General features: G+C 33.1%; 2 protein-coding genes across 3 annotated transcripts in view; both read right to left on the bottom strand.

The window, feature by feature from the left end:
* The window catches only part of LOC111416400 (uncharacterized), a 168,706-nt gene that overhangs the window by 70,456 nt on the left and 73,001 nt on the right, over positions 1–25,249 (bottom strand). The gene's annotated exons all lie outside the window — the stretch shown is intronic.
* LOC111416399 (uncharacterized) lies at positions 9,317–10,508 on the bottom strand. The gene is made up of 2 exons (XM_023048404.2): positions 9,819–10,508; positions 9,317–9,544 (listed from the first exon to the last, which is right to left on the bottom strand). Exons 1-2 carry the CDS (start codon positions 10,426–10,428, stop codon positions 9,432–9,434), a joined length of 723 nt encoding a protein of 240 aa, XP_022904172.1. The 5' UTR covers positions 10,429–10,508; the 3' UTR covers positions 9,317–9,431.

Genomic DNA, 25,249 nt, shown 5'->3' with positions numbered 1-25,249 from the left:
CACTATATAAAAGTTACTTCTTAGGGTTGATGTTTAAAACAATGTGTATTATGTAGTTACATTTAAAATTTATTAAGTTTATTTTGGATAGCATCGTGAGAAGAGATGAATATCAAATTTGGAACTTACCTAAGATTAAAAGAGACTTATCACCTAAGACTTCTGTAATGGAACTATTACCAGAAGTAAAATACGTTGCAAAAATTAAAGAACTAGAAACAAATTGACATCAAGGAACGATTCAGAAGTGATTAATATCATAGTAATGATTTAAAGTATATCATACTATCCAGTCAGACATTTCAATTAAAGGCAGAAGTGTAGTTAGAGACATTATCTTAGAAATGAGAAACGAATTGGTAAAAAGCAATCTAACAAGTTGAAAGAGCTTATTTCTTTCAGTTTAACTTTTAAATACTTTCCACAATTCTCTATGTCAAGACCACATTTATTTCTTATTGACATCTAGCTGATATTGTTTTGCCTTATAGTTTGCGCGAATTTACCACTTCACGATATGTTTTTCCTATATGCAAAAGAAATTGGTTTATAAATTCAAAGATTGCTACTTGCTCTAAGATATTTCAGAATAAGGCAGAAAGGAGAAGTAAAGGCAAAACTACAAGAGTACTTATACCTCACAGATACTGGCAACTGGAAATGATCATGATGTAGCTAACAAAAAGCTACAAACATCTCCAGATCAATTGAATACAAAGACCAATGTATGGTCAACTATAATTGAATGAAAACAATTCTATCCATAAAATACTAATCAGAGTCTCTACTCTAAGAATTGTACTTGACAAAACTCTGCTGGAGAGTCCGTATTAAATTCGCTTCGTGTAAAACATAGAAGTATATACAGGCTGCCAAGAAAATACTCCAAGTTGCCACCATAATCATCATTCATTTCTATTCTATCTATTATACCACTATTTCTGCCTGCGTTCATTATTTCTTTAATGCTTTATTTTTAATGTGGCTCTTCGTCGGAGAGCGTCCATTTCTAAGGCCCAAGTTTCTGAGCAATATAATGTAATACTCTCTCTAAGTTGGCCTCCTAATTTCTGAGAATGATGTTTAGATTTGTTATTTATTTCTACCTGAATCGTTTCTCTCAATATTATTTGTAGGTGTTTCTCGGTGATAGTCTTAATTTGGCTTAGCCGTCTAGAGAATTGACGCGTTTGTGCTTCTTGCTACCCAGGGAATGCACAACATCCGTCTCCAACATCACATTTCAAAGCATCAATTTAGTGTTCGTCTGAAGTTCTCAGCTGCGTATAGAAATATCTTCGTGTTCCTTATTATTTGTTTGTATGATGGTATTTTCATCACTTTCGTAGCAGCGCTGTAGACGCTTAGGATTTTATTTCTTGCTAGCAAGTACTCTTACTCGAGATTAAAGATTCGAGATAAACAAACTCAAGGATGGTTTGGATTTGTGGGGGGAGGTGCTGTATTTGGAGGGTATTACTTCGTTCCATTATCATTAGTTTAACTTTAGCGAGATTTACATCCCGTTCCAGTACGCGCCTTGTATACTCGTATCATCATAGTAGAGGAGATTATTTAGTTTCTTACCGACGATTAGCAGCCCTCCGTCGTACTGCTCAAGGGCATATCGAATTATTCGCCTTATGCGTTGAACAGTCTAGGGAACAGTACACATCCTTGTCTTACGCCCTTTTCGATATAAAAGGAGCCAGACGTTGTGTTATCTAATCGAATTATACCGCCGCTTTTCGTTTTGTGCAGGTTTTCAATCAAATTCACAAATGACTTGAAATATCCTATTTCCACGAGCATTTTTTAGAGGCATATCGATTTTACACAGTTGAACGCCTTTTTGTAATCGATAAAGCATATTTGCATTGGGGAGTTAAATTTTCGTGATTTTTCTATCAGCTGTCGAATATTGAACATCTGATCTCTAGTTCTTCTTCCTTTAATATATTCTCCGTTTAGTGCAGATCCTTATTCCTTTAGGCCACCATATGCCGTCCTTCCCACAATTTGGAGTTTGACTGAATAAAGACCACAAGTATGTACACTCTGTGCACCACCTTATTTGGCATTTAAGTATTCTGTTTTTTCTATGTTTATTTCAAGACCCCAGGATTCGTATTCTTCTTTATATTTGCTTATCTTTTATACTGTATCTTGTCTATCTGCAGCCACAACAAGTTGGTCGTCTATGAACAGTAAAGTATATGAAAATCCGTACTCCCATATTCGAGTCTTTCCTTGTCTAATCTTTGATTGCACAGGATACATATCTATGTATAACAGTGTAGGCGACAGACAACACCCTTTGTAGTTGGAAAACTTTCTGACTTGGTTTGATTTAAGTTTACTGCCGATGTTATAGCGCTATACAGTTCTTTGATTATCCTTACATAGTTCAGATTTGTGCTTGTATTGTGTAGCACTTCAAACAATTTGCTTCGTGGCACACTTTGAGGTCTATGAAGACTAAATGTGTTTCCTAATTCCTAGAATAGTGCTTTTTCATCATTCCAGATAATATAAAAATGCTAAGGTGTCATAAAAATCCGTAATTTACGCATATCTATTCATTTCAGTATATTTTGAGTATTCCATGAATTCTAACTAGCTGTCATCACATTTCTGACTATCCAGCATTATATTTCTGACCTCACTAATATCATTCTGACTTGTCAACAGAAGATTCTCAACAGATAAACACTCAGCATGAAAAATCAAAACAAGCAAAAAACTTATCTAAGAGTACATTGGAGACCACCCAACATATTGTGCTTAAAAGAACATCGGTTATCAGTTCTGTTAAGTTGGACGAAATACATTGAAGATTGATGGAATTGCAAATACATCTATTACATTTCTATTAGGCGGATTATAAGAGTGTGGTATCTATAAAACTACAAGATCTAAATGTACGATCACTTGTACCGAAGTTGTTTTTGATTAAGTCACTACTAGTGCACAATAACATAGATGTATTAGCTTTGTCTGAGACGTGGTTGGATGAGGATAGATTTGAAATCGTGAAGAATTTTGATTTTGGTAATTTCAGTTTTATGCATAGAGGTTGTGGGTCTAGGGGTGGCGGTGTCGCTTTTCTTTATTGCAGTGACTTGCGATGCGCGGTCATTGAAAGTTCTATCAAATTTGAACAGCTCTGATTGAGAGTGTCTACTGGGTCGGATATCATATGCCTGGGTTGTGTGTATAAACCCCCTTCTGAGCATTATAAAAATTTCTTGGATGAGTTGGAAAATTCGTTGTCAGGCATGTTGATGTCGACAGATAGAATATTGTGCTGTGGAGATTTTAATATTGATCTGGTAAATTCGCAGAGTAAAGATACAGATTATATCTCGTCTTTTTTTTGACTCTTTGGGTGGCTTTCAGCTGATTAATGCTCCTACCAGAGTCACAATGAATACGTCGACACTGTTAGATCTTATTTTTATGTTAGACGTGTCTATGACAGATTGCAGTGGTGTGTTGCCTTGTGATTTTTCTGATCACGATTTAGTGTACTGTGACTGTAAGCTGAGCAACCCAATGACATAGCCTGCATATAAACTGGTCGGATCACTAAAGTATATTGATCAATTATCGTTCAAATCTGACTTAAGTAATATAGCCTTCAACAAAATATTGTATATGCAGTATATAAATGACAAAGTTTGCTTTTTTACTCAACAAATAATTAATATTTTTGACGTTCATGCTCCTTTACGTTTATGCAAGTTCACAAAGCCTAGTGCTCCTAGGCTAACGGATAATATTAAGTTTATGATGCGCCTAAGAGACTGAGCAAGTCAAAATTCAGAAGGACAGGTATTGCTTCACATTGGAACTATTACAAGGACTTGCGAAATTTTACTACTAACGCTATTAAAAATGAAAAGAGAGCTTATTTCAAATACATTTCGACCAAACGCGATTCTAAGCAGAGATGGGGAGGTTAGAAACATTTGCAAATTAATTCTATGACTCATAATAACAGGCAATTACCCACACAGTTGCAGAATCCTGATGGCATAAATAGTTTTTTTGTTCATAGCGTTCAAGATATCCTTGACGATATTACGATGGGCCATTGAATATCACTTGTAATATGTTTTCATTTCGTACTGTTACCACGTCTGAAGTTATGGAAGTTATTTCAGCGATAAGCTCTTCTTCAATGGGGACTGACTTGGTTGGTATTAGTATGCTTCGGATGTATTGCCCTGTTATTGTACCGTATTTGACACACATATTAAATTCTTGTTTGGTTGAAAATATTTTTCCTGATCAATGGAAACGGGCTGTTGTGTTTCCATTACGAAAGAAAAAGAATCCAGTTGATTATGGGGATTTGCGTCCGATCAGTATTTTGCCAACTATGTCTAAAATCTTGGAAAAAGTAATGAAAAATCAATTAATCCCTTATATTGAACAGAACAACTTGTTACCAGATCAGTAATCTGGTTTTCGGGCTGATCATAGTTGCACTCCAGCTATGCTAAGACTCATTGATGATGTTTTGGGTGCTGCTGACAAAGGTATGTTTACAGCGGTGGTACTCCTGGATTTTTCTAAGGCATTTGACACCATTGATTATACATTGCTTTGTCGTATAATGGGGTTGTTGGGACTGGGTCGTGGTACCGTGGCACTCATACAAAACTACTTAACAGTTGGTGATCGGGAATCGCAAGAAGTTATTGTTGGTTCAGGTGTTCCGCAGGGTTCCGTCCAGGGATCGCTTCTCTTTGCACTCTATACTCCTAGTTTCACTGCCAACTTGCCCTGTTCTAATATTAATATGTATGCTGATGACATTCAAATATACCAATTATTTCGTCGTGGCGAGAGTCATGATGTGGGGACAAATTTAAATAGAAATTTACAAATTATCCATAAGATTGCTAATTTCTATCAATTGAAGATTAACCCTGTCAAATCTATGTGGATATGCTTTGGAAGTTCTGTAGAGAGTGTTCAGGTTAATTTTGATCTAAAATTGGGAAATATACCTTTGCAGCGTGTGAATAATGTGAAGTGCTTGTCCTAACACTTGATAATAACTTTTGATATCGTGGGTAGATTAATGATTTATTATTAATTCTTTATTATTATTATCTTTTTATTTTTATATTATTTTAGTTTATTTTAATTTCTTTAAAAGGTTGGTTGAAACAGATAAAGTCTGAAACCCGCCGTTTGTGACCAATACTACATTATAATTTTGGTGCACAATAAAGTTTATCATTATTATTATATCTTCTTTTCAACGTTTGTTGGATTAATTTCCAATAAATTTCATTTTTATGATTTTTTTAACTCAACACTGCGCATTTAATTGTTATGAATTTTATGATGAGAAATGTAAAAAATTCTATCTCAGGAACGAATTGAGATATGATTCTAAACTAAAGATCATTTTAAAGCAAATTTAATACAGATTTAGTGTGCCTTAAATGGTTATTAATTTTCAACAAACCTCGTTGCTATGATTTTAAAACTACACACTGCCCTTCTTCATTACAATAACCAGAATGGAAGCCTTATTACATTTTCCTGGCCAAATTCATTGAATTACGAACTCAAAAATCATATTTTATATGTCTCTTATTTGCAGCTATCTGATCACCCGAGAAGATTGATATCATCATATCAGACAATCGTGAGGCTTCAGGGGAAGAATTTATTGCTAGGCAAATATAAAAAAATATGCTAATTTCTACCTATGTCCGTCGGGTTGAACTGTGTTGAGCTTTACGTAAATACAACTTGCGGATTTATTGCAATTTCCAGTATTAAATATTCATGCTAGCAAATTGCCATTACTAATTCACATTCTCACAATCAATAATCGTTTTTCATTGTCGGCCTACATCTTTGCGGTGATACACAATCAAAACTTTACCGAGGGATTGCTAAGTAGCGATTACCTGAAATATTAATTAATTAAACTGGGATTAATTCGAAATACTGAAATTTATGTTCCTATAAATTTTTTTCGAGGCCACACGCGAAAACTTCACCACAAAAGTACATCTCCGAGTTCAGTTTAAAGCTTTAGTGTTTAAAGAATCATTAAGCGAAAGCTCGAATAAGGTTGAGTGAGAATCGTTAAAAACAACTCAAGTGTTGTCGTCGAACTATATGAATATTCACGAAAAACGCCGTGATGAGGCAAACAAAAATTATGAATGTTTAAATTTGAAAACATTGAAAACATGTGCCTCAGTTTCATGTAATCGTTAATGAATTGTCGATATTCGATTTTAAAGTTCTCGTTTCTCTCGAGCGATTCAAGTTTTAAATTCCTGCTGCATAGGAAAATTTTAATTCGTGCGACAATTGGAAACTGAACCATGAAACGACCATTATTTTCATTAGAACATGTTCGAATAAAATGTGTTTTCATTCGCTATCGTCATAAACTAGTAATAGGTCGAGAAGAAGCAGCTCAATCGCATCTTTGTTTAAGAACCATATCATCAAATCAATTGCTGGTCATTTATCAAATACTAATAGATATATGTATATATATATATATCAAAATGAAATAAAATTCGCTTTATAGTAAATTTAATATAGTTTCATCACTCCAAAAATAATTCCTTCGTTTCTATAAATGCCGACGGTTATATTAAATAAATCGCAATTTATGTGATTGTACCTCAGGAACGAATTCAGACATCAACATGAGATAAGAATTATTTTAAAGTAAACTTAACTAAGAATGAATGTGTTGAAAATCGTTTCTTTATTTCTACAAATTTCAACGTTATGATTTTTTTAATTCATCTTTGTATATCATCTATTCATGACGGGATAAGATTATATTTGCTAATTTTGAAAAATTATATCTCAAAAAGTAAATGAGATATCAAAACGAAATAACGTTCATTTAATAGCAAATTTAATATAGTTTCTGCACCACAAAAATAATTCTTTAGTTTCTGTAAATCCCGCTGATACGATTATTCTAATTCAACTCTGCGGTATTAAGGTTACGTTGATTAAATCGCAATTTATGGGATTGTATCTCATGAATGAATTGAGATATCACCATGAAATAAGAACTATTTTAAAGTAAACTTAACTAAGAATAAATGTGTTGAAAATCGTTTCTTTATTTCTACAAATTTCAACGTTATGATTTTTTTAATTCATCTCTGTATATCATCCATTCATGACGGGATAAGTCTATATTTGCTAATTTTGGAAAAATTATATCTTAAAAAGTAATTGAGATATCAAAACGCAATAACGTTCATTTTATAGCAAATTTAATATAGTTTCTACACCACAAGAAGAATTCGTTAGTTTTTGTCAGTCCCGATAATACGATTATTCTAATTCAACTTTTCTATATTAAGGTTATATTGATTAAATCGAAATTTATGGGATTACATCTGATGAATGAATTGAGATGTGACCATGAGATAAGAATCATTTTAAAGTAAACTTAACTAAGAATGAATGAGTTGAAAATCGTTTCTTTATTTCTACAAATTTCAACGTTATGATTTTTTTTAATTCCTCTCTGTATATCATCCATTCATGATGGGATAAGTTTATATTTGCTAATTTTGGAAAAATCATATCTTAAAAAGTAAATGAGATATCAAGACGAAATTACGTTCATTTTATAGCAAATTTAACATAGTTTCTACACCACAAAAATAATTCGTTAGTTTCTCTAAATTCCGATGATACGTTATTTTAATTCAACTTTGCGATATTAAGGTTATGTTGATTAAATCGCAATTTATGGGATTGTATCTCATGAATTAATTGAGATATCACCATGAGATAAGAACCATTTTAAAGTAAACTTAATTAAGAATAAATGTGCTGAAAATCGTTTCTTTATTTCCACAAATTTCAACGTTATGACTTTTTTAATTCATCTCTGCATATCATCCATTCATGATGGGATAAGTTTATATTTGCTAATTTTGGAAAAATCATATCTTAAAAAGTAATTGAGATATCAAAACGCAATAACGTTCATTTTATAACAAATTTAACATAGTTTCTACACCACAAAAATAATTCGTTAGTTTCTCTAAATTCCGATGATACGATTATTTTAATTCAACTTTGCGATATTAAGGTTATATTGATTAAATCGCAATTTATGGGATTGTATCCCATGATTGAGTTGAGATATCACCATAAGATAAGAACAATTTTAAAGTAAACTTAACTAAGAATGATTGTGTTGAAAATCGTTTCTTTATTTCTACAAATTTCAACGTTATGATTTTTTTAATTCATCTCTGTATATCATCCACTCATGACGGAATAAGTTTATATTTGCAAATTTTGGAAAAATCATTTCTCAAAAAGTAAATGAGATATCAAAACGAAATAACGTTGATTTTATAACAAATTTAATATAGTTTCTACACCATAAAAATAATTCCTTCGTTTCTATAAATCCCGATGATAAAATTTTCCTATTTCAACCCAGCGGTATTGAGGTCATATCGATTAAATTGCAATTTATGGATGCGTATCTCAAGAACGAATTGAGATATCTTCATGAGATAAGAACCATTCTAAAGTAAATCGAACTAAGATTTAATGTGTAGAAAATCGTTTCATTATTTCTACAAAATTCGAAGTTATAATTTTTTTAATTCATCTTTCCATATCATACCTTCAAGACGGGATAAATTTGCTAATTTAGAAAGTATCATATCTCAAAAACTAATTGAGATATCAAGACGAAGTAAAATTCATTTTATAGTAAATTTAATAGAGTTTCGATTTTTTTAATACAACTTTAATATTTCAATATTTACAAGCTATATATTTAAAAAAGTTTTTCATTTACAAGAAAGGTGTATAAACGATCCAAGTGCCTATAGCGTTAAAGAAAAGCAATTTTCTACTCTTTGAAGTGAGATTACCTACAACATGTGCGAGATCGTAGCGACAGGAGCAGTAAGAAGCAGCTTTGAAAAGAATTTTTAACCTTTCATCTGCGTTTAATAAAGTCACAAAGGGTTATTGTGCTGGGGATGAAACGGTCATTTTGAAAGCGTTCCACTTCGACGGCTTTGCCAATCAATAATTCACCATCGACACAGTCATTGATCTGCCGGCACCCCTAATTATCCGGGAAGGGGGTCAGTTTTGCAGTTGAGTTACACAGAAGCCGGATTTTTTTCTGGCTTTTTGCTCGGATCGTTTAGGAGGGCGACGGTTACATACAAAACCACTCGGTTTAGAGGGCAGTTTCGCTTAGAACTTTGTCAATGTCAGTAGAAATAAAAAACGACGACCGGAAGAGATTAAATGTACGAGAATCTAATTTTTAAAGTATAATGGAAGGACATTAATTACATTTAACCACAAAATGTGTTTCCATGTTACTATTACAATTTTATACAAACATTCAACATTAAATTTTTTTTCGATTATTTCTATTTCTTCTTTTTATTAGGTTTCGCTTGCTTTCCTTTTGCATCTTTAGAAGCACGTTTTTCAAATTGAACATCGGGCAAAAGTCTAAGTTTTATCTTAAACCTCGGATAACCTACAATTACAATTAAACAATTATTATATATGTAGTTGTTTATGTAATCTCTTTGAGTTCGCATTTGCAAATTGCAGTAATATCTTTATCTAAACCGTGGTTTACGTAAGATGCAGGAATAACTAACACGGCAATTTAGTTAAAGCACTCTGTGATGTAGAGTGTTGTGTTGGTTGAATGTAGTATTATGCCGTTTTAGCGCAAACACGTACTGAGTTTATCTTAATAATAAACGTGTGCCGCATTTATCCGCAGGGAAAATTAATTACAATACCTTTCTGCATGTCGCTTATTAAGGTTTTCCCTAGGTAACGATCGGTGATGTAACAAAATGGTTCTGGTTCGTTTCTCATAGCGTAAGCTAATATTTCCGATTCCGTCCGAATTTTTCTTGGTTCTTTAGTTGTTGTCGTCTCGGTGGATTCGTGGCTTACAATTTTTTCTTCGCCTTTCCTAATAATTTTAACATCATAAATGTCTCGTTCCCGTTCAATTCGTACTTCCTCTTCTTTTCTGTCTAAATCCAAAAGGAACGATAAATTATCTTCCCAGGTATCCTCGAAATCGTTTAACAAAATGAAAAAGATCCCACTCGTCATGCACCTTACAGCAGCGGCGTATGTTATTGTATCGTTGATTTCTATAAAATAATCTTTGGAATACCCCCAGAAGATTTTGTAATCGTTTGAAAGATACAATGCAGGATATTTGTCGTAAACTCTATCTCTGAGTTCTTGGAAATCCACAGTTCGCTCATTCATCACACTGATATGATCGCGATCGATTATCTCCGAACTCAATTTACTAATTGTTATTAACGTAACATCGAGTATTAACAAGTCGATTATTGTCTTACTGATATGGGCTACTTCGTTCGGGTACATTACAAAAAATTTTGAAATTAATTTTTGGAGAAAACAGAAATTTTTGATGGTTTTATCGACCAAGATAGAAAGGTTAGAAATATAAACAAACTGTCAATATTACAATCACAGACGACTTTATCAATATGAAATAAAACCGTTTTAATTAAATTTTGAATCTAATAACTCTATTTGAGGCGGTATAGTTGTTAAATAATTGTTGTAAGCTGTAAACATGCATCCTTAGTTAGCACAGTTGTGGTCAAACTTGCACATAATATTGGCGGAATTGATTGATTACAACCTCAAGATTGGGAAGCTTGTTTATATTTGTTTCGAACAAACAAGTAAACTACCATATAACAATTACGTGATAACAATAGTTGTAGATATTTTCTTTGCGATCGATTAATTAATAAGATATAAATTATTTACCAATTAGACGACTACTTGAGGTTACACCCCTCAAGTGTTGGGACAGCACCACAAAATCAATGAGCGAACTGGAAGAGTCGCTCGGGAAACGTAAACATGAAAGATCTAAACGAAACTTCTCCGAAAAAACTAGTCCATAGCAAAAAAAACGTGTTAAATTTTCGATATCAATGGTCAAAATAAAACTAATAACGACTACATCATTAATAATAATAATAATTAATTTTAATCAAAATTAGCCTACAAAAACCACAAATAAAAATCGTAGAATTGGAAAGACATTTAGCCTTGGTAAATATCTCATTTGAAAGGTTATAAAACAGAGAATATTTTAACATAATTTGTACGCCAAATGTATTATTGAAATTTTGAAATGGACGCTCATAAAAAAATAGTTTAAAAATTAACTTAAGTCACGAAACAATTTTTCCCTGTATTTTTAAACAAACGAAATATTTAAAATATTTTTCAACTTAAAATGTGTATGAGAGTGTAGTATATCCAGAGAAGTCAACATGTTGCCAAAAAAAAACTATTATTAAACTCTAAATTCCAATATTTGTAGGAGTATATATTGAAAATGTACAAAAACCAAAAAATTGAAATAATTCCTAAACTATTGAAGGCATATTTGGCTTAATCAATTGCAAATGAGCTCTATAACACTGCATTTCAATAAATACGTTTATGTACCAGTCACCCTGTATTCAATATCGAACCTGAGAGTTACAGAATCACTTAGTAATTTCATATTGGGGAAAAATATTGCTCTAAACGTATCATAATACTTTTATGCGTCTTGTCAAAGAGAGCTTATACTTTTTGTATAATCATATCTTGAGCATGCACTTTCCCAGCACCTATACCTTGTTCAAAATAATCAGTTTTTACACATACCACAGAAAACTGCGTTAGTCACTTGACGCAAGGACAACCACAACACAACGAAACGCAATACCTCACTACCAGAAACCTGCCTAGCATGTGGTCTGCCTAGTTTTCAAATACAGAAGTTCTTCTAACTAATAGAAGGAATTCCTTCTATAATAATAATAATAACTTTATTCAGGCTTCATCAAGTACAAAGAAAATATAAAAAAATATTATACCTATACAAAGGTAAAGAAAATGATAAGTACATGCCTAAGTAAAATAAAATACATTAAAGCCTGAATTTAGGCGGAGTTCAGGTAACACCTGTTCTACCACTAAAACCCAAATCAAAAACAATAATAAACTAAAAAAATTCAATGACAACTGAGCACCGCCATAGGCTAATGTCGAACATGCACAATAGTTAGCCACACATACTATACTATAGAGTGTCCAAATGATATCATACAAGAATCTTATCCCTAGAGGCCACCAAGCACGAGCCCAGTCACACACCCAAAACCCAGTCCCGTAAAGATTTCTTAAATCGGTTCAAGGGTAGACCCACTAAATGTTTAGGAAGATTATTATAAACAGATGTAATTTGATGTGAGAAGCATTTCTTAAAAAATTCCAACCAATGGGAAGGAGGAGTCATTGTGTACGTCCGTTCTAAAGTTAATTCTGTTGAATAGATAAGAGGAGTTCCGCTCTGTAATAATCTTATAATAAAAACATGCTTTGTGAACATACCGATGCGACTTCATATTCATCCATTTAAGTTTCTTAAAAGCAAAAGAGAGATGATCATACTTTCTTAACCCAAAGATCAGCCGGACACAGGAATTCTGGAGCTTTTGAATTTTCTGTTGATGGCGGGAGTCAATAAATGAACCAAAAATGTTATCACAATAATTAAAATGTGATAAGACGAGAGAGTCACACAAGAGTTTTTTAACAGAATTATCAAGGCAATGTCGATTACTGAAAATCAATCTCAGAGAGCCATAAGCCCGCTTCAACAGCATATTAACATGTTCCCTAAAGTTTAGTGACTCATCAATAACCAGGCCAAGGTTCCTAACAGACCCACTCAGAGGAAGAGGCACATTTCCCATTTATCTGTCGATAAAGATTTTTTTCAATTTAGTAGGACCAAATAGGATCATTTGAGTTTTCCTTTCATTAATTCTTAGACAGTATTCCCGAGCCCCACTGACAATACTAAACAGATCACGCTTGAACTCATTAAGTCCTTCTTCAAAATGGCTTTCAGGGAAGGACAAAAATCAACAAAAATTTAAAAATTTATAGTATAAATATTAAACAGGGTGGGTCCCAATACCGAGCCCTGCGGCACCCCAGACTAGATCTCCAAAGGTCCCGAGACGTTACCGTCAACACAGACAGATTGAATACTACCTTTAAGGTAATTGAAGAAGAAATCCAGCGCAACAGGGTCGGCACCAATATGTTTAAGAATGGTAATAAATTCAGTAATAAATTATGATTAAGTGTATCGAATGCCTTCGAAAAGTCCAGCAATCCTAACAGGGTCAGTAGCTATGACAATGTCATCAACTATATGTTATTCAGATCAGACTCACATCCATGTCCCTTCCTGAAGCCAGACTGGTTTACAAGAATTATGCGCTCGAAGTCCAGGAAGTCTATCAGCTGGCTGTTAACAATCTTTTCCAAGACCTTGGACAAGGAACACAATATACTTATGGGCCTCAAGGAAGTATAATCAATAGGATTAGACACTTTAGGTACCGGAATGACAATCGGTCTTTTCCATAGTGAAGGAAAAACACCCTCCAGTAGACAAGTATTAATTATGTTTACTATATGACATAAAATTACAGGACAAGCCAGTTTAATAAAATGAATTCCAATACCATCCGCACCAACAGCATTCGACCTTACGCACTGTAATACATTCATGATAGAACTTTCAGAAATGGGGCTAAATTTAAAGATATTATGGCCAAACTTAGAGTTATTGAAAACGAAATAATAATAATAATAAATAGCGAAATAAACGAAATAATAATCAAATCAACGAACAAAAAACTGAAGAAATTGAAGGCACAATGACAAAGATTTCCAGAATACACAAGCCTATTTCAACCCAACCCAACCGAACGCATGGTTATATGATAGATACCTATATGTACGAACTCAATAAACCTAAAAACTCCAACAGGCAAGAGTTAATTGAAATAAGGTGAAAATTAAATGAACTCTTCCTCAGTTTTCAATAATAGATAAATAATAGATAAAATAATTTAAAAAACTAAAACAACGGAGAAGAAGATTGTAAACTACATGACATTAAACGACGTTCCATCTGGCCAAAGCAAATTGTAAATTCATTAATAGATGTCTCAATTAATGTCTCCATTCCACCATATCATTCAATTCAAAACTTATTTATAACTTCCTTGTGTATATACATCCTCATTCCCTCCTCGGACAAAATATTTTCAACAGAGCATTGCACCAACTGCAGTCGTTCCTGAACAACTCCAATTGTATAAAAAGATGTATAAATCCCACATTTTTGATGTTGCCAGCATCGCTCCGGATGTACCACACGGATAATAACATCGAAATTGTAAAAGACATAAACCTCACGGCAATCTATGTTCATATCAATTAGCAATTAAGTTCAAAATCTTCATCAATCAAACACTTTCAACGCAAAGTAAAACATCAAAATATAATCTACTTAAAACCAACATAGAAGAAGTAATCGAAAACTTAACAACTTTTATACAGAGCTCCAAATTAGTTCCAATCAACACAAACTTGACAGACTTTACAAGATTTCTAGAACTTGGCTCAATGGCTGAAAATATGTAAGGAAATCGAAATGGACTGCGGAAAAACATATTGGCAAAAAAATCAAGAAAGTAACAAAATACAAGAAGACCGGCGATATTCCAACAATATATCATAACAATATAGAATATAGAACAGATCATCAATAATGCGACATACTTGCGCAACGTTTCCAAAATGCTTTTACTCCCAAACCAAATTGCGATTACTATGATTAACACCAACAATTTATATACGAGTGGAACACAAGATTTCTGAACATGTGCAGACACAATCATAATCAAATACCGGAGGTAACGAAGAATACGACAAATATCTAAAAGAAAACATTCATGCCCAGGGTCTGATCTTATAACCAAAAAGTTACTTTGAACATATCTAAGAATTGCATAATATAATCCGTAACATGTTTAACTTTTGCATATAAAATTGAAATTGTGAAAAAAGGACACAATCATAATAATCTCTAACCCAGAGTGGTTAAACTCTCTCCTACAAAGCTACCGTACAAAACACCTTAACACTTATGATTGGAAAAATATTCGAAAGTATTATCAACTTTAGAATAATTAATCCTACATTAAACAAAATCCCCCTATATACCAATTATTCATAAAATTAAAAATAAATAATAAAGTATAATCAAAAAAACAAAAAAAACTCTTTACTTCCGTTATAAAATAATATTTCCACGAGGTAAATGTGAAAAATAAATACTCGTACAATGTAAAGAATGAGAAAACTGGTTTTAAATACATGTATTATTTCAATTACAACCTGCAGGTTGTAATTAAAATAAATGAACGACTTTATAATAAAATTAATAAATTAAAATTTATATGTTAGAAGCTTAAAAAAGAAAACAGAGGATACTCAATGTTGTTGATTTGATGATTTGTTATATTTAGAGTCCTGAGACTATTTTAAAATTTTTGGTTGTTCTAATAGATCCATTCTGTAGTTTTTATTGCATTTGTGTATAGGTTATAATTTTTAAAATCGATGTTATGTCCGGTTTCCGTTGCATGTTTAAAAACATTTGAGTTGCTTTTAGATTTGAGTTCCGTTATACTTTTATTTAGTTTTCTGCCTGTTTGTCCTACATTAATGTTGTTGCAATTATGGCATTTCAAGGTGTATACACTGCTGGAATTACTTTGTTCTTATTTTATTTTATAGTTCGCTAATTTATTGAGAATGTTATTTTTATTCTTGTAACCGGTGTTGATATTGTCAGTTTTTAGTAATTTACCAATTGTATGTGCAGTTCAAATTACTGTATGGAAGAGATGTATATATATTTTTTTTCTTTACGGGTTTTGTTGTATAAAGGTTGTTTATCATTGTTCACGCATCACATTATTAGTTTCTTATTATTGTTTATTTTCGTTATTCGTTATTATTTGGTTTCGGTTCGTTCCATTGATTGAGGGTGGGGGCGAACCAGTTCTTTTTTTTTGGGGAAGTTGGTCTAAATTTTTGGTGACAGTGTGATTTTAACTTTGGTCCAGACCATACCGTCGAACGAGAATTTTAAGATATCGTGTGTCGTGAAGATAGATGAGAACCGTATTTAAAACCGAAACGAGTGAAAACAAAGTGTGCGACTTGAAGAAAGGCTGTACCGATTAATCAAAAGTCTAGCTAGTGAAGAAAAGAACAATTAACAGCGTGGTTAATCAATGGTCGGTAAGTGAATCAGCCCTGTCCCATAAAAAATTGTATTGAATGTTACTGCACATAACAATCATGTTATTTGGAAAATTGTTAATTTTTACAAGTCTTTTAATAACTTCATTAAAAGACGAAAGATTTCTGTTGTTATATTATTTATATCTAGAGGGTATGTAAAAAGTCTGTTGATATAAAATCTGTATGAGGCTAGTTTATGTGTAATAGTGTGGTATCAGTCCCATAGTATGATAGTTTTTGTTGCAGCTTTTCTGTACAGGGTGATTCAAAAAACCGCTGACAGATTTCTAGGGCAGGTAATACATTAAAAATTAAGATGAAAAGTCTTAATACACATGGGGTCGCAAATGCCTCCTTAACGAGATATAGCGGGTCAAAGTTTCTTTAACATTAAACATTATCTGCAATAAAAAGTTCTTTTTTAAAAATATTTTCAACTCCACTGCTAATTTTACCAAACGGGCAGTATTTTCGTGTAAAGTGATCAATTATCTATCAATTGGTCTCTTACAAATTTTTGATTACAGCAACAGTTTTTGATTGAATTAACAAATTGCTTTGATCAAAGTTTTGTAAGAGACCAATCGATAGATAATTGATCACTTTACACGCGTAGAGAGCAATGGCGTAGACAATATTTTTCAACAATTGCTTTTTATAGCAGATAATCTTTAATTTTAAAGAAACTTTGATTCGCTATGTATATTAAGACTATTCATCTTAATTTTTCATGTAGTATCTACTCTAGAAATCTGTCAGCGGTTTTTTGAATCACCCTATGTTAAAATTTAAGTTAGGTGTTTTTCTTTTTATTGTCAAGTCAAAGAATTTACTTTATTATTTATTTATAATTCAAACTTTAAAAAATTGACCTACTCAAAAAATTACGTCTATCCCAATCTGAACAAATTCCAGCTACTGGTCTGGCATTATAGATTAATCGAGACTCCTCCACACATCATGACCCAAAAGAATCTAAACGGAACTGACAAAACGGATAAAAGACTTCAGATCGTCTACATACAAACATTAAGGCATTTCTATAGAATTTGCAACACAAGTTTATAGAAGTATATAACAACACAATGCATGCAAAACTCAACCAAGACAATAATGAAGAAAGCTGAAAGAAGACGTCTAAGAAAACATGGTCGACGCCCTAGACAAATGATGTTAGACACGTGTCTATGAAGGACGACCTAAGTCACTATACAGGGTGTCTCAGCGAGACCGGTCATTAGACGTTTCTGGGGTTCTGGCGAAAATAAAAATTTGAGAATTCAGACTTAAGTATTATCAATTACGATCTCTTCGACTAAAATATTTTCAGATTTCTTGCACTTCCGGTTATACCGGAAGTCGCCACCTACTTTATTTTTTTAAATGGAACACCCTGTATATTTTTACATATTTGGATTTGTCTGTTTTCAGGGTTTATAAATAACTTTACTTTTTGCAATTTGATTCGGCCGTTCTCGAGTTATTCGAATTTTTCTAGAAAAATCTGCTCTAGCAGACATTTGTTCAAAAAATCAGAGAACACTCGATTTTTGGGATATCAATTTAGGATTCAGAATATGCTTAAACAACATGATGGAGTATGTTTTGGTGCCGAGAACGGCTGTCTAGAACGTTTGGTCACTTTACCTAGTGTGCCATGAAAAACAAGCCTTCTCAATGAGTTCTTGTCAAAGACTCACTTGTTTACCTCACTTGATGCATGTGAGCAAATAATTATCTGTAATGTCCCTTAATATTAGTACTGAAAAGAGTGAAAATCGATAACAATAACGAAAGTACTATTTACACAAATCAAGAAATTCTTAATTTATTTTTTATGCATAAAAAGCGCGACAAAGTTCGTAGTATGATTCCTAGATCTTCTTTGGCAGCTCGAATTGAGGTGTTGGGACTGGGCTCGAAATAAGCCAAGGCATTCACTTCTTCCGTTGCATTATCTACTAAAATTTTTGGTCAGTTTAACACGTGATTAATTCGTCCAAAATGCAAAAAATTTGCTTCTATTCTTCTAAGTTTATCTTTTGTCATCGGAGGTAAATGCGGATAATTTTCATTAAACATTCTGCAAGTTCTACTAAGAACTTTGTCGCACTTTTCGTGCACAAAAAATAAATTATGGATTTCTTTATTTGTATAAACATTATTTACGTTATTAATATCCATTTTATCTGGTTTCAGACTCACAAGCATCAAACAACGTAAATCAGACTTTGACGTTTGTCAATAAGTCATTAAACATTTGTTTTCCATGGCACACTAGGTTAATATCGATATGATATGTGAGCATTTTTCAAAAAACCCTAATTATTTCTCAAACTATTAATGTTAGGCATAGGACATATGGAGTATAAAAGATGTAAAATGAGACGCCGAAGACGACTAAGTAATAAAATATGGGGGGTGCTATTTAAAAAAATGAAGTTATGGTAGTTCCAAATTTCGAAAAGTTAACGTGTCATAGTAAAGTGACCAAACGATCTAGACAGCCGTTCTTGGCACCAAAACATACTCCATCATGTTGTTTAAGCATGTTCTGAATCCCAAATTGATATCTCAAAAATCGAGTGTTCTATGATTTTTTGAACAAATGTCCGCTGGAGCAGATTTTTCTAGAAAAAATCGAATAACTCGAGAACGGCCGAATCAAATTGCAAAAAGTAAAGTTATTTATAAACCTTCAAAACAGACAAATCCAAAAATATACAGGGTGTTCCATTTAAAATAATAAAGTAGGTGGCGACTTCCGGTATAACCGGAAGTGCTAGAAATCTGAAAATATTTTAGACGAAGAGAACGTAATTGATAATACTTAAGTATGAATTCTCAATTTTCTATTTTGGCCAGAACCACAGAAACGTCTAATGACCGGTCTCGCTGAGACACCCTGTATTAACTGTTAAAATAGTATATTACAAAACAAGTTTCGTAAGACACGCTTGAAATGCACGAATTCAAGTTGAAACACGAGTGGCGAAGCCACGAGTTTTTTAATGAATGAGTGCTTTAAGTCTTATGAAACGTGTTTTTTATGCTATTTTTTGTAATTCGCGTTTTTATCCTTTTTTTTCTCAAAAATAAAATAAATTTTGGCAATGTAGGGAAATAGGTATGTAGCAGTTGGTAACAACGTAACACTTGAAAATAGAAATTTGAATGACAAATAGAAACTGTCAAAACACAAAACGTATTCACCTGATAAAAATGTTTCATATACACCTCCCAAAATAAGAGAAATTGCTCAGAGTTCAATGCCCTCATCATTGTAGACCTTGTATTCGATGTTAAGAACGTGTTTAAACATCTATAGACAAACATTGTCACATTGACAACTAGAAAAATTAATGACCCAATGTCACCAACTTAAACTGATTCCATAAAATGTTACTAAAATCTCATTACAGCATCGGATGCTGTAAAGAGTGTCATTACAGCACCCGTTTGAGTACTGTAATAGCTTTCATTACCGTCGCGAATTACAAAAAATATTAAACATAATTATTTTATTTAGTAAAGTGAAAAAACTGTAATAATAATAATAACTGTATTTTACTGGTTTATTTCATAATTATTATAAATCTGCTTTATATGTTTCTCTAATACTATTTAATAACCCCAGAATATTTCAATTCTTATTTCAGAGAAAAATATTTTTCTTTAACCTTTAAGAAACCACGACTTCAAACAAGCGAGATTTAACATTTTTCTGAAAAACAATTTTTTTTAACCTCATTTCCTTTACACCTTTTTCCCTATTCCTTTTAGACGCTAATTAATGTAGCTTGTATCATTTCATGAACGTTACATTAAGGCAGGCTACAAATACAAAGGACGACATCAAGTAGGCGTGGTTTCAAGTTCACAAGTATACCAACATTATTAGCCCGAACTGTCTTTGATCTATTAAAGCTACGATTCAAGTTGTACCCTTGGGAGGTGTGGTGGTTAAGGGAATCTTAAAGGGCTAACCCGGTTCGCTTCAACAACCACCGAACCACCTTGTACTATGAGATACGTTCCGGTAACATTTATTTTACTTGTTGCTATTAGATAAAACGGTATACCCACCTCTAGACACTCCAAAGACTTGATATAGGTCGCCACAATTCCCCTTACCGTGTTAATTATACCGACCGTTAGTCTCCCCTTCTCCGATTAAGGGATATTAATTAGATCCCTATTAAACGTAATTAGGATTCATCTTTGCTCCCAAGAGGCGATCATTTACCTACATACGCAATATTGATCTTAATATAAGCTATATAATAAAGATTTAAAAAAATATACATAAATTTGATAAAAAGGTTGAAATTTCAGAGTGACAGTCGGTCTGGTTTATTTTGAGAGCGAATCAGTGGCTCGCACCGGTAGGTCAAGTTTTTCACGAACATGAAATTGAATTTCAGGCGCGTTTCAGGCGTCAGGTGTCATACGCAGCGTCGCGCGCCTAACCCAAAGCGAGCAAAAAAATAAATATATGAGATATGAGAATTTTTGCCGAGCTAGGCCGAGAAATATATTAGAACGAATGGATCCGTAGTGGAATTGGAGCTGCAGTTGCGAAGAAAAGTGGGACGTAAAATGTGTAGTAAGCCAAAAAGGGGGCTCTTTGAAATAGACACGTCTCGTTGTACTCTATATAAAAGGGAAACGGTCGCTAATGCCTTCAGGAAAACTGCTTCGTTTTGTTACTTTCGCCCTTTTAGGCACTCCGAGCGTGTAACTGAAACTGCTTTTCTCTATTCAAAAAATTTATCTCGTATTTCAAACACAGAGTATGGATAAAGTTTATTGTTTTACCTTCAAAAGTCAATTCCAAAATTGAGATTAGTTACTTTACGTGGTCTTATTTCGAAACTAAGTTCGCTTCCAAAAGCACGATGCGGACTTTCATAGGCAAACGGTTCCCTGAAAGATGTGCGGTGTAAGCTTGGAATACGAATTAACATGATGAGCCTTTGCCAAGAACGGCTGCTTCTACTGCCGGGAGGTGCTGAATATAGTTGGGATAATGGTTCCCGTGGGAAGAGACTCCCTGCTTGAAAATGTTAAGCTTGCTCGTGATAATCCTCATTTATCAGAGGGACGTGTAACACGTTTAATGTTTAATTGTTAAATTCTAAAAATAATTTCAGTTTTAACACGACTCAATAAATCTATGATATAAACATTAAAAGATTCAGTACAAATTTTAATAAATATTTTAAATCGGTGAAAGCCAAAAATACACAAAACGTGTTCAGGTAAAACCCGGTCTACCGTTCTATAAAACAGTGCCGCATCAGAGATCAAAGTTTGCGCACTCTATTATGTCGACGCGTCAGAACCGGAGCTTTTGCCAGGCGATAATAAAGCCCGAGTAGCTTTTGCAAACAATTTGCAGGGACAAACGGCTCGAAAATTTCGATAAGCTCCAACTCGTGGACATCGAACGACCAAAGAACAATGGGTGAGCTGTTTGGTCGGAGAGCTTTTGTAGCCCTGGTCCATTCAAATTCGCTTTTGGTCCGGCGTACTTTTAATTCGCACCCGCGCCTGATTTATGGCCGCAAAAATTAGCCCTCAATTAATCGGTACAAACTTTAAAGAAGCCGCTAAGTAATCGAACTTCGCCGAGTTTGTCTTTTGAAGGGAAAGTTTAAAATTTTTCAAAGCGTTATTGAGATCGATCTGGAACGGCGAGATTAGCAAAGTAACCAGTGGGGTAGAAGGGGTTGTTTTTAAGATTCTTTTAAAACAAACTTTGAAAAGATTTAAATTAAACCCGAATTAAAATTGATCACAGACTTTTCGTTCGATTCTTTTTTAATGAAAGGTTAATGTGGCGAGTTTCAAAGAGCGTTACTCTATCAATGATTAAAGAGAGATTTTTACTCTTTTTTTTTCTATCCACAGGTTTAACTTCAAACAGTGAAATTGTAAAGTGTCGGGAATTTCCTCTCCCATTTTGTTCTTCTTGTTTGTTTAGAGTTTAGATACGGTTCGTCGTAAGTTCGTTGCAAGGTTCTACCTTTTTAAATTTTCTATCGGTTCTGCATAATTAATTGACTTGGACGTGGTTTCCTTCGCCTTTCATTTCGAAGAAAATTTCCGATCTCGGACGGTTCCTTCTGTTTCCAGCGTCGTAAATTGCATTTTCTTTTTCACCTCTTATTTTCGTCTTTTGTTGGGTGCATCGCGTTCGCCTAGATAATAAGATTTTCAGTGTTGGAAGACAAAAATGAAATAACCAGACTGTTCTTATTATTATTAGCTGGGTTATTTATTCACGTTCTATACCAAGATTTAATCTCACAATAATTAAGTAATTGTATCATTAATTACCAAGACAAGCAAAATATTCTTTATATTATTTACAAACAAGAAAATATTGTAATTTGTTCGAAAGATATATGAGGTTGTTACTTTTTATGTCTATAATTTTTATATTTGAAATGTGTGTGCAAGCATCAGTGAAAATAAGAATAAAAAACAAACTAAAAATGTAAATACTGCCACACGTTTAGAACCGGCACCACACGGATTAACGGGCTTTACCTTATTCAGGTTGACAGTGTAGTGTGTTACACCAGATTAAATACAAGAAAAATCTAAATTTTTGTCGTACGATACTTATTCATTAATTTATATATGTCACAAACAACTGTAACCCACTTAAAAAATCACTAAATTACTAAATTAGAAAGAAAAGTATTAAAATAACGAAATAAATCATCAAAACTTTTTAATCTATCCATATGACACAAAATAAAAACTTTTAACTTGGTGTTAAATGTTTACCACTCAACCAATTAAAGCAAGTTATACGACATTAAAGTCGTTGTTATTTATGTCTTGCTTTAACATATTGATGAAAATATCTGAATTTATCCAAAAGATACAAGAGGTGGAGTCCAAGCTTAATTTTGATTGATTCAAGCTCTTTTGTGTAACCTTACCTTACCAATGTACTTTCGTGATGTCGTATTTCGTTGAATTCCTTATTCATTAAGTTCTCTATAAAAGATAATAGCGATTTTCGCTATTGTAAGCTATAACGAGTAACCTTATTACATATTTTGAATATAAGAATGGATGCCGCGTTCCATCTTATATTTCACGTCAAACCTTGTCAATTAAGTTTTCGTTTAAAATATTAATCATGAATACTCGTCAATCTATCCACGTCATACAAAGTAATAACTCCATAAATAACAACGATTGTGATGTGATATAACGCATTTTAATCCATTACATGAATCGTTCATTATCATGTAAATTCGTAGAGCTACAAATATTTAACACGAAATTTGGAAACTTAATGAATTCAACGAAATACGACACATTATATTTCAATAACTCTACATTGGTACGATTTTCTTTAAAGATATTACACAAAATACATAGTAATATTTCATTGAATTCCTTATTAATTACGGTTTGTTTAAGGTATTACCCATTGAAATATCTTAATTTTCACAACGGTTATTAAAAGCAGTGATGGAGAATGCGATTTTCTATCATTTTAAGCAATTGCATGTAATCTGATTAACATCCCAGTAAACAAATTTGCGTTTCAGAAACATTTCTGATACATATTATTGAAACATGAAATATTTCTTCGACATATTTCTGAAACATAGGTGAAACGTGTCTGAAACTGCTAATGTCCGGCCCTTTTTATGTTTCATTGAAACGTTTCTATTGAAATGTTTCTGCAACATACAGTTGACAATTACGGTAGATTACTAAAATGTTTCAATAACGGTTTTGAATTATTTCTGAAATGTTTTGTTTACGTTTACATTACATTACTAGTATGTATCATAAACATTTAAAAATAATTTCTGAAAGGTTTCGTTGACGTTTCAGAAAACTTGAAGATATAATTTTGTTGGCCTTTAGCATCTGCATCCCAGACAACATGCTCATACATGCTTCATCAGAACACATGCATATGCTGAGGAAGCATTTCTGAGCATACCACCCGGGGCGCAGACGGTGGATGCTGCAACAAAATCATACCTTAAGGTAGGAAAACTAATAATAGAAGTGCTATACTTATTACTTACGCCTACTGTGCCAAATTTCATAATTATCAATCAATAATTTCTACGATTCTGTTTTCTCATTGATTAGGACAAATAAAGTAAGTATAAGAGTATCCGCTTCAAGTCTTATCCGCTTTTTCATGTTTTCTGGCGTAGTCGGTTCTTCACGATAAACATTATCCTTAACGACGCCCCACAAAAAAAATCAAGAGGTGTTAAATCAAGTGATCTGGCAGACCAGGAAATTGGACCTCCTCTTCCAATCCGTCGCCCAGCATAATCCCGATCTAAAGCTTCACGTGCAATATGTGAAAAATGTACTGGACTCCCAACATTTTGCATCCACATATTTTGTCTTTCTTCCCTGCTCAAATCTACAAGTCAGGTTGGTAAGACGTCATCTAAAAATTTTGGTACTTCTCCCCATTCAGCATACCATCAATAAAGTATAGACCGATCAATTTATCACCAATTATGCCACACCAACATTAACCGACCAAGGTCGATGATGTTCTACATCACGCAACCATCTCGCATTTTCAACGCTCCAATAATGCATGTTATGTCTATTGACTTGTCCTTTGTTTCTAACAGTAAACTCATCCGAGAATAGCACGTTACCAAAGAAATTAACGTCCAACCGCATTCGTTCTTGTGTCCATTGACAAAATATTAATCGATTTTCAAAATCACCTCCATAAAGCTGTTGATGCAATGAAATGTGGTATGGATGATACTTGTTGCGCTTTAATAGTCTTAAAATGCTGGTCTTCGATATTCCGGCGTCAAACCTATGTCGTCGAGTGCTAACTTGAGGATTTACCTCAACGTTAGCTAATACCGCAATTTCCTTTTCTTCCGTAGTTACAGTTGCTCGCCGAGTTTTTTTTCTTCATTCCACATTTCCAGTGTTAGTAAAATCATTCACAACTCTGTAAAAGGTACTT

This window comes from Onthophagus taurus, chromosome 7 (assembly GCF_036711975.1).
Source record: "Onthophagus taurus isolate NC chromosome 7, IU_Otau_3.0, whole genome shotgun sequence".
In the NCBI taxonomy this organism is placed as follows: Eukaryota; Metazoa; Arthropoda; class Insecta; order Coleoptera; family Scarabaeidae; genus Onthophagus; species Onthophagus taurus.
This window is presented reverse-complemented; position numbering and strand designations above follow the sequence as displayed.